Below are 10,661 nucleotides of genomic sequence, written 5' to 3'. Positions count from 1 at the left end.
TAAAAAAAAGAACCAGCGGAGAAAGGTTAGTTTAGTTTAGTGCTGCATTCTATCGTTAATTTCCCTGACGACCACCACAGCAACAACAATGGCGGACGACGGAGAGAAACCGAAAAGCAAACGTCTATTTATTAATCATGTAGATTGTTATGAGGGGCGCAACATTGCCAAGGTAATTGTTATATGAGTAGTTTATAGTCATTTATTTATAAACAATTTGCTATTACATTTATGTGTACGGTTATAATGAAGACGATTAGTCAGTGGCGTGTACTGGGTAACACACTGAATGGGCAGACTGTAGGAATGTACTACCTCTACTATTTACTAGTAAAAGCACACACGCTTGGTTGTCACCTTGATCGTTTGATGGATTTAAAGCAACTTTAAATCACTGGTATAATACCACAAAATATTGCATATTGCAAAAATCGATAATGTATTTTTACACGAATTTAATCAAATTTACTCACAGATTCAGAGTCAACAGCTTCTAAAACAAAAATACCATTATTACTGCACACATAAAATTCAAACTAGCCTAGAAAAATTGATTAAATAATGCTTAAACTACTCCCACAACCTTAACAAATTCCTTGTTAAATATCTTGCCCAATTATCTTGTTGATGGAGGAATATATGAAATTGACCAATGGCAAAATATTGGATCAGCAGTCTGTTCTAGATGCCATTCTAAATGAAATTATAACTGGTTTCAGGCACATCACATATCCCATTGAATTAATATTATAAAATTATTTGTGGTTGTTCAGAAAACTTCAAAGGACAAATCATTTTTTATATTTTTAAAAATTGGTCATACTAAAATGCATGTAATACAGAGCAGTTCACTAGAGAAAACAACTCACTGTCAGGATGCATTTAAACACGGGCAATGGTAATTCACATGAAAATAAGGTGATTTTAAAGCAAAATAAATTACTAGGTAAATATTATAAATTGTCAGGTTGTGTGTCACAAGCATATAGCTATTGTATATGGTGTTTTTATATTTCTGTTGCACTCAACTATTTTAAAACATTTTGTTGAATAATTTGTCTGTCTATAAAATTGATAAGCTGGCAATTGATTCAGTGTAGAGCATAAGGCCTTTTGGGTATTTGTATATGTTATACTATTTTCCTTCATTAAAGAAGAATAAAGGGCATTTGTTTAATTCTGTTAATTATTGCTATATATAATATTCAGTTAGGAGGTAGACTTTTAAATCTTAGTTAGCAGTCTCACCTGCCGTTGATAATGAAGTGTTTCTGAATTAGTTCTTTTGAACTCTTTTTTATGTAGAAAGGAATACAAACAATTTAAAGCTTGTATTTAAGATTACAATTATGTAGTTTTTTTTCCTTACTAAAAAAACCTTGAAAAATTTATGGATATTATAATTATTGTATTGTTGTTTTTTATTTAGTATATTAACCCAATTGCATTGATAGCTGCTTAAAAAATTGATTCTTCATCCACACAGCAGGAATTTACGAAAAATTTAGATGTGAAGCTCTTTCTAGGCAAAAATTACCTAAAAGGAGGGCCACAGTATAATGCAGGGCATGATTTTTTTTTTAATTTTAGTTCCTCAGTAGTTGTGTGGTGGGAGCATCTTTGGAGGAAATGGAAGAGGAGGAAGAAGATGCCAGGTCAGTGGACAGTGCTACTCTGGCAAGACCCAAGGAGGGCTGTTATGAAATCATAGGAACACTCAAGAACAAGGAAGCTAAAAAGCCAGATTTTGTGAAAGAAATTATTTACGTAAGTACCAGCAGTTTTAGGGATGAAAAACAGCTATCTGTACAATGCCTTTTTGCTTGTATATGTATTTTAAATTAAAATTCAGCATTTTGTTTATTAAGATAAAAGTGTGCATTATTTGGCATAGTTAATTGTAGTATTTGATGACGGTTAAAAAATGTTATATTTTGCCTTTTTACTTTTTTATTGTAGTATGAAACTAAGGAGCAGCTGTATGAACATTTAGTTGAATGTGACATCATTGTTTATGACATCACAGAAGACCCAGATCAGATTGATGAGGCTACATGGGCTGTGTCTGGTAAGAGCCTTGCTATCTTATGTTACTGTTTTGAACTGACTTGAGCAGTCACAATTATGGCTACATAATTGATTAAAAATATATTTTTAAGTAAAAGGTTCTTTTATCAGTGTGAAATAGATGGTAAAAGATCTTGTATTTACCCATCAATTTTCCAAATTATTCTAAATATTTAGATATCAAATTATATTTTCATTTTTCAGAAATACATTCTGACCTAGAAAAGATAGATAAACAAATACTGTTTTTGCTGATATCAACTGTGATGACATGGGCAAGAAGCAAACCTCTGGACCCTGTAAGTAGTGCTAGTTTAAGCATACATATATTTTAGATATTATTGAATTAGAAGTCTGAGCTGAGTTCAGATATGGTCTTTTCTTAAACAAAAATCAGTATGAATATAAGGGATGTTCACAAATGAATTTTAGTTGCAATACAAGGACTGCTTTGCTGCATATAAACTTTCAATTTTTTTTCCTACTTTCAGGATGATCCAGAGATACCTTTCACAGAAGATGACTACAGGCGGAGAAAACCACACCCCAACTTTAAAGAGCACATTAGTGCTGAGAAAACTGTCATCAAACTTGGCAAAACAGTAAGGATCAATTTCATATTTCAGTTTTAACTAATTTTTTAATTTCACCAGATAAAACCTAATGGTAGCCACATATGGCATTCCCAAAATATGAAATAAAGTTAAATCAGATGGACTGGGATTTACCTACCACATATTTGAAGTCAGGACAGGTGAATACAAATCATCCTTATAAATCAGTCATGAAAATATTTTCTGGAAATAAGTGTAATGCTATAAATAGATTGTTAAATTATGATATAAGAAAATATATGTAATAAAGACTGGCTTTTGAAAGGACTTCAGTAGATGAAAAAACAGATAAGGTATAATGACGTGATAATTTTTGCCTTCTTTTCAAATTAAAACATTATTAAATGTTAAAACTTTTGTTTCAGAACAAACAAAAACTTGTGACATATGTTGTTGCTTCTGGTCTGACATATGGAGGAGGAGAAAATATTTTCCATTATCTATTCAAGGTGGGTAAAAGTATTCTTGCTTGAGGATTTTTTAATGGTACGATATGCTATTCTTTCACATATATCTCTTAAAATTAGTAAAATGTAGACTGTTTTTTTCAGATATTATTTGTTGAGGCTTCATCTTTTTCTCTCACTGTTACTATTACTAGTCTATTTTTGTCTTTCTTACTGCTCTGTTCTACAACTCTATTATCTTCTTATGTACTTACTATTTTGCCTTTAATAATATCAACAATTCTGGCACAAGCTTTGTATTGTTTTTTTTTTTTTTTTAACTTTTTGTTTCATAAAGAAAACATGTAATTAAAGCAACTTAGAGTCATCACTGCACATAATTTTAATTGCCGAAACCTTAATATCATATATGTTATTTTGAATAACAATTAATTTGTCTTGTTGAAAATTGAGAAAGATTTTTCTCCTCATAAGGCTGCCTGGCATAATACACTCATAAAGAAAACATGTAATCAAAGCAACTTAGAGTCATCACTGCACATAATTCTAATTGTGAAAACCTTAATATCATATATGTTATTTTGAATAACAATTAATGTCTTGTTGAAAACTGAGAAGGATTTTTTTCTCCTCATAAGGCTGCCTGGCATAATGCATCACAACTCCAGTGCTTTGGACCAGGAGGAAATGTCGTGCCTACTATACACATCAAAGATCTGGCTGGGTCAGTACTTGGAAATAGCTGCAAAAGTGTTTATCCTATACTTTTAGATTTGAGTGTTTTAACCACAGTTATAATTTTCATATAATATAATGTAATGATTTTAATTGATTCTCATACTTGTACTCATTGTCTTTCAACGCAGTAGATGTAAAACTTGAAGCTCTTGGTTGTAATTTTTAATGAATTATTATCATAAAAAGTGTGTCAAAATTATCAAATTATCTAGTTATCCGTAGAAATTTCAGTAGTGAATGCTAATCTTATCCAGAAAGATTGCATTGCTTTACAAAAATTTGATATCATGATTTCTTTTTTTACAAAAAACCATATTATACAAGCTTTTGGAATCAACGTATTTATTCTTTTTGAAAAATAATAGCATAAAATTTTATTAATGTGCTCAACTCAATTTCTTTGCAGTGTTATCCAGAATGTTGTTGACAGTCGCCCGAAAGTGCGATATATTGTTGCTGTGGATGATTCTCAAACCACACTGGAAGAAATTGTTAAAGTAGGTATTATTCTTTTTCATAGATCTGTGATCTCTGATGACCCACCAGTTAGTTTAAAAAAGATATATTACATCAAAGAATCTGCAAATAATGTTTATAAAATTTTCAATAATGGCTAATTTTGGTTATAATTATGTGTATCATTTGTGGTATTTTTTGAAAGATGAAATGTGAAATCATGCTAAATATATGATAAAAAAAATAATCATATTAACTGTGATTTTTTGTTTTAGAAATTATAATCTTGTTTAAAAATGCATGCAACTCTTTGTTTCAGGCTGTCAGCATTAACTTGGGAACTGGAAAAATCAAGCACATTAGTAAAGAAGAGGCTCTTCTCAGCAAAGATATTGAGGTAATTTGATATATATAATTTCATCTCAGATTGTATTTTTCAGTAATTTATATTGATATAATTTTTTTAGATAAATTAAATATCACTTCAAAGAAATGGGACTTGCTGTAGTATTCTTATCAGTGTAATCATTCAAAATCTCATTTTGATTACATTGTCAATGAATAAAAGCAGCATTAACTAACCAGATATCCGTCAACTTGTATATTGAGTTTTTTTTTAAACTTAAAAATTTTAAAATTAAAATTTAAATAAGTAATGAATCTCATACAACCCTGGATAAAGAAGATATGAATACAGAGATCATTGACTTCTGAATGTTTTCATCATTAAAAAAGTTTTTGAATTTATTTTGCAGCAAGCAGACTTTGACATGCTATTGGTGAACCTTCGCATGGATGCTGTTTACGTGAAAGAGAACATGAGAATTCGCTGGGTAGCAGAGACTGGTTTGATGGAAAATGTCATCCCAGTAATCAAGGAGTACAAGGAGAGTAGAGGATTAATGGTAAGAAAATTAAAAAATGTATTTATAACATATGCAATCATTAAAGAAAAAAATAATTTTCATCTACAGGAATTGCAAGAGATTGCAAAAATTGTGAAATTACTGTATTATACCTATGCTGAGTATTTTCAATTTTATTTAATCATTTCTAATCTTTTAACTTCAGCCTATGAGAGCATGCGTCCTGGGGCCCCCAGCTTCTGGAAAGACAACAATCGTGAAAGAACTGTGTGACAGCTACAAATTGCATCACATAAAAATCAAAGATGTGATTGAGGAGGCAATGGATGCATTGGTATGAATGCATTTACAAGAAATTGACGTCACATTTAGCTTTAAATTAGAAAGTGCAAGTGACTGTATTCATTACTCGTGAATCAGAAATTCAAAATGAAATGGTTCTATGGTGATTTTTCACATTTTATTGATTTAGATTGAAAAGTTAGCAACAGAAGGGAATTTTGGCACTATACAGTTGTTTAAGATATGATGGCATCCCACTGTAGCTAGAGATTCCAAAATCAACTATAAAGTGTACTGCATGTGTTTTCATATTTTTTCAGACAAAAAGTGCTGCCCGTGCAAACCAGGAGCCTGAAGGTGAAGAAGAGGATGATGGGAAGGCACAGGAGGATCAAGAACTGTTGGATGCCATAAACGAAGGCAAAGAACAGAACAATGGCAGAATCGAAGACCAGTATGTCATTAAGTTTTTCAAACAAAAATTGCATTCCATGCCCTGTCAGAACCAAGGGTTCATCTTGGACGGATTTCCTAAAACCAGAGAACAAGCAACAGAGCTTTTTGCAGGTAATATTTCACATGAAGACTACTGATGCAGGTCTACTGTTAATTGGCATCGTCTAAACTTTCTTTGTCTGTTAAAAATCATGGTTGAAAATTTTTATGAAAAATTATTGTCATTACTGTAACAGTTTTCTGCTAACCATAATGTACACTTTTGACATTAAATGTTATGGAGCTGCCATAAAAATTGAAAAATCATACTATATTTTGCTTCTTAAGGTGTAATTTGTTTTTCTAGTTTCTATTTGAAACTTTCCCTAAGAACACAAGCTGCAAGTCACTTATCAAAAAGGTATCAAAATTATATATAATATTACAGATATTATGATATTGTAATACTGACATTTTATTATGTTTTCATTGTCGTTCAGCTGAAGATGAAGAGGAGGCAGAAGAAGAGAGCAAGGGGAGCTTTGACAAGGCAATCATGCCAGAGGTGGTTGTGTGCTTAGATGCCACAGATGAATTTTTACGTGCTCGTGTGATGAACTTGCCAGAGAGCGTGGTCGCAGGCACGCACAACACTGAAGAGGGCTTGATGAGAAGGCTGACTGAATACAGAGCAATCAATGGTGAAGATGAAACAGTGCTGAATTATTTTGATGAGTTGGAGATTCACCCTGATAAAATTGGTAAGATGGATTGTTGAGTTGTTTGCTTTTACCAGAGATTCAACAGAATAAATATTTTTATACATTTAATAAATCTGTTGCTGTTATTTTTTTCAGATGAATAATCTTTTTCTTTTTCATTATTTATATTGCAATGCCAGTGCTGATACAAATATGTCAAAATATAGTATCAGTGTAATGAGATGTAATAATTGTGCATGTCTTTCTTTCAGATGTGACAAAAGATAGCTCTAAAATGATGGCAGATACAGTAGAAAAAGTGAAGAAAATGATGGGGCCTCCAAGAAACTATGGTAAGGTTTTTACCGATTTTGCTACCTTAGTCTGTCTGTTATGTATTGGTCAGCCAAATCTCAGTAACATTACTGACATTTTTCTTGATCAGTATCAAAAATGCACTCACATTTTATTACCTTTTTTTTACAAGTATTGCAAGTTACAGTGGCTGTATTTTACTGCTTTTGTAAGAAAATAAATGAAAACTTCCATCTGAAAATCTGTGCAAATATACCACAAAAGTGCAAGCAAGACCAAAATGTGCCTGTTGGAAAAACACGGTGCAGCCAGTTATGTTAAGACTGCACTGTAAAAACATTCCTGCATATAAGTCGCATATAAATACCTTGTGAATCTGATTTTTTAGGCCCCACTGCAGAAGAGCTTGCTGAAATGAGACAGAAAGAAGAGGAGGCTCATATAAAACGAGAAGCTGAGGAAAAAGCCGAGAAAGAGAGGAAAGAAGCTGAGGAAGCCGCAGAGAGGAAAAGACGACAGGATGAATGGGTGAGGAAAATGTCACAACAGACACTACCATATGTTAACTTGCATAGTAATAAAATGTTTTATTGCCCTTTTTTCAACAGGACCAAAGAAATGAGCAGTTGCAAGGCTTTTAAATTAAAAATTTGGAAATTCATTGTTTTAAAGTTAATATATCTATATATATTCACACAGCTTTTGTCGTTAATTTCATATTTATCACTTTATAATACGCAGGCTGAAAGATTAGATCAGGTGAAAAGAGAGGAATATGACATGCTGGAGACTCAATCTCAACCCCTGAGGAACTATTTGATGAAGCATGTGATGCCCACACTCACACAAGCTCTTATTGACTGTGTCAAAGTCAGGCCAGATGACGCTATAGATTACATGGTAAGTCTACAGGAAAAGGGAGATTGTTTGGTTAAAACACCTTGCAAATCAAACCTTTAGCTAAATTACAATCTGTGACTTTAATGAGTGATTAGAATTAATTGTCAGTCATATATTTTTGGGTTAAAAATTAGTTAATATTGACAAATTTTAATCAAAAGTTTAAAAAAAAATCAGAAAAAATACCAGTAATTTATATGATGGTGATGATGATGATGATGTAAAATTTTGATTGATAGCAAAACCAGCATAGTAATTTAAATGATCAATTGAAAATTATTTTTAAAGAGTTTCAATTTACTTGATCTGTTCATTAGTTAATATATAACATTACATTCAACTTTCCACATTTTATCAAATATGTGAACATGTTAACTTTTTTTCTCTAGGCGGAGTACCTTTTCCAGCATAATCCTCAAGTGGACTAAACAACCATGCATCACTGAAGATGGAGCCAAATTGACAGTGGATTTTGTATGGACTTTTTTATGAATTTTACAAGCATATGAAAAGAATTAATTTGGATCATCCAACTCATTTTTTACATTAAATAATGTCAAAGAGGAGAGTTTGCATTCCTGATATGTAAGAACAATATTGTAAAGCTCACTCATATATATATATATATAATGTACAGAAATAAATAGTATTTGTCTTTTTGTATGCATGTTTTTTAAAGGTTTCTTTACACATGAAAACTGAGAATAAGAACGTCTGATGCCTTTCTGATAGAGATTTTATTCTCATTAATAAATGATCACAGTAAAATGATCAAACTGGATCAGGCACAAATACACAAAACAAAAACTAAATAAATAAATAAAAAATCAGACATTTCATCTCAATAATATAATACATGAAAAGTCCGGAATGAATCTACAAATAAATCAAAAATGCAGATTTAATATCACATGTAACATTTGTGGATGACTTCATTCTTATCAAATCACAATAACATTAAAACACAAATAGTGAAGAATATTTTAATATCTATTGTTTGATTGTGATTACCTTTCCAACTTGACACACAAGCATGAGTTATGAGCTGACACAATTATTTTCTCATCCATTCTCAAATCCATTTATCATTGAATATTCAAGAATTTAAATAGTATATTTAACCCGTTTACTCACATATAATATCAGTTAAATAGGCCACATATTCAAACTAATTTTTCCCTTGCTTCATAACAGTATCACCAAATCAGAAACCCAGTAGTGTTTTGACCCAGCAGATGATCTCTCTAATACAATACTGTAAAATTACCTCGTTTTTTATCTCACAGTGTGAAAAAAAACTGGCATTTCTGTTGTAACCTGATTCACAACCCTGATGACCTTAGCCAATATTATAAGATATGCAGAGAAACCGGTTCAGCATTTTTCTATTGGTCCCATAAATAAAACACTTAACTGAAGCAATACTAGTGTATATATATTTTCTTGTAACATAATATCATAATTATCAATAGCAATGGCACAATAGATGCTCCCCACCTTCCATGAACAAACAGATTAAATCCTTCTTGCAGAACAAGAATATCAACTGCTGCCTAGTACTGCATGAGTATGTAGTTTAAGATTACTTTTAAAGCATTTTGCCAATTATCACAAAAGGCAAACAAATGTTCTGATGAAATTATCCAAGCAATTTCATCTTATTTCACTTGGGATAAGTTGTTTCATGCTGACTTATTGTATACACAAGGGTAATAAACATGACCTGAAAATGTGATTGTAATAACAGTTGTTATTACTCCAGATAAATAATTCTTTTAGTTTTGTCTCACCACATGTGAAAGATGATTCATCATAAATAATAACATTAAGATGCCTTTTGTCTTTGTAATGAATAAACAGCAGTGCTCTCTACACTCTACCTTAAACCACTGGCAACAAATCCTTGTACTTCTACAAGTTGAAAGCACCTTTTTTTTAAAATCACCATCATACTTCTGCACCCAAATCAATAACCCCTGCCTCAGCAATGGGAACAAATCTCTCACCAACTTGCACCAAGAGAATAGTTTTATCGACATGAGATCTTCTGCCTGGTTCCCTGTGACACGGCATCCATTTGTGAACAACAGTTCCCTCCATGCCCTTGTCAGGAAACCAGCTCTTCCAACCGTTCTTGCCGCCATTTTGTCTCCACTCGTCACTCGGCCACTGAACATCTATTCTGCGCCCCAAGTTTATGGTATCATACACTTGCCCTATGTCTTGTATCTAATAAAGTAAACAAACATGGTCTTTAAGTGTCATTAGAAATGGCAACTTAAATCTCTCCAGTTAAAAGGCAGATGAGTGTTGACAGAAAAAGCTGCATCTTAACAACTTGAGACCCATTCTAATCATACTTTACATAAACAAACCTGGCCCCAGTTTCACAAAAAATATAAAAATAAAAATTCAGTCAGTTCCCTGGCTTAGTTGACCAGGATTTCCATGAGAGTGTTGTTACTCCTGATAGGGTAAGATATGCCCATATATGACCATGTAATCTTGGGAATCTTAGCCAGACTTTTTTTTTTTTTTTTTTTTTTGTGAAACTGGGGTCTGAGCTTGCATAGGGAAATCAAATGACACTAACCTGTACTCTCTGAGTTACAGGATCTTTATTGCTTGCAGTGCTATCTGATAGTAAGCCTGCAATGTTGACTAGGGCTGAACTTGGTTTGCTGGCAGAGCTGGCTGTGGATATAAAGCTCCCTCTATTGGTCAAGATGGTACTATTGTCTGCCTGTGGGGCTGTAGTGCTGGTTAAACTCCCCTGGTGTGGTCTCTCAGGTCCCCCATAGGTACCTAAGTTAGGAAAATGGGTGATGTTCCATAAAAAAGAATGTGCCTATTAAAAGATCAATATTTGCATCCTAGCAA

The 10,661-nt window shown here is 32.3% G+C and overlaps 2 protein-coding genes across 2 annotated transcripts in view; one reads left to right on the top strand and one right to left on the bottom strand.

The window, feature by feature from the left end:
• The first annotated feature begins 11 nt into the window (after positions 1-11).
• LOC106160653 (adenylate kinase 7) lies at positions 12-8,444 on the top strand. Its single transcript, XM_013537307.2, has 17 exons — positions 12-172; positions 1,591-1,767; positions 1,960-2,068; positions 2,272-2,366; positions 2,559-2,669; positions 3,047-3,130; positions 3,727-3,812; positions 4,233-4,323; positions 4,602-4,679; positions 5,038-5,187; positions 5,354-5,482; positions 5,751-5,997; positions 6,366-6,626; positions 6,839-6,919; positions 7,270-7,409; positions 7,623-7,781; positions 8,171-8,444. The coding sequence occupies exons 1-17, from the start codon at positions 89-91 to the stop codon at positions 8,207-8,209; spliced, it is 2,121 nt and encodes a 706-aa protein (XP_013392761.1). The 5' UTR covers positions 12-88; the 3' UTR covers positions 8,210-8,444.
• Positions 8,445-8,499: 55 nt separating this feature from the next.
• Positions 8,500-10,661, bottom strand: part of LOC106160654 (pecanex-like protein 1) — a 31,547-nt gene continuing 29,385 nt past the window's right edge. The window contains exons 38-39 of the mRNA XM_013537308.2: positions 10,375-10,586; positions 8,500-10,010 (exon numbers count right to left, since the gene is read on the bottom strand). Coding sequence (XP_013392762.2) covers positions 9,729-10,010; positions 10,375-10,586 — 494 coding nt within the window. The 3' untranslated portion in view covers positions 8,500-9,728. The remainder of the gene's footprint in view (positions 10,011-10,374; positions 10,587-10,661) is intronic.

This window comes from Lingula anatina, chromosome 2 (genome assembly GCF_051362555.1).
Source record: "Lingula anatina isolate TDL-2025a chromosome 2, LinAna3.0, whole genome shotgun sequence".
Taxonomy (NCBI): domain Eukaryota; kingdom Metazoa; phylum Brachiopoda; class Lingulata; order Lingulida; family Lingulidae; genus Lingula; species Lingula anatina.
The sequence above is the reverse complement of the archived record's forward strand: the minus strand, read 5'-3'. Positions and strand labels throughout refer to the sequence as shown.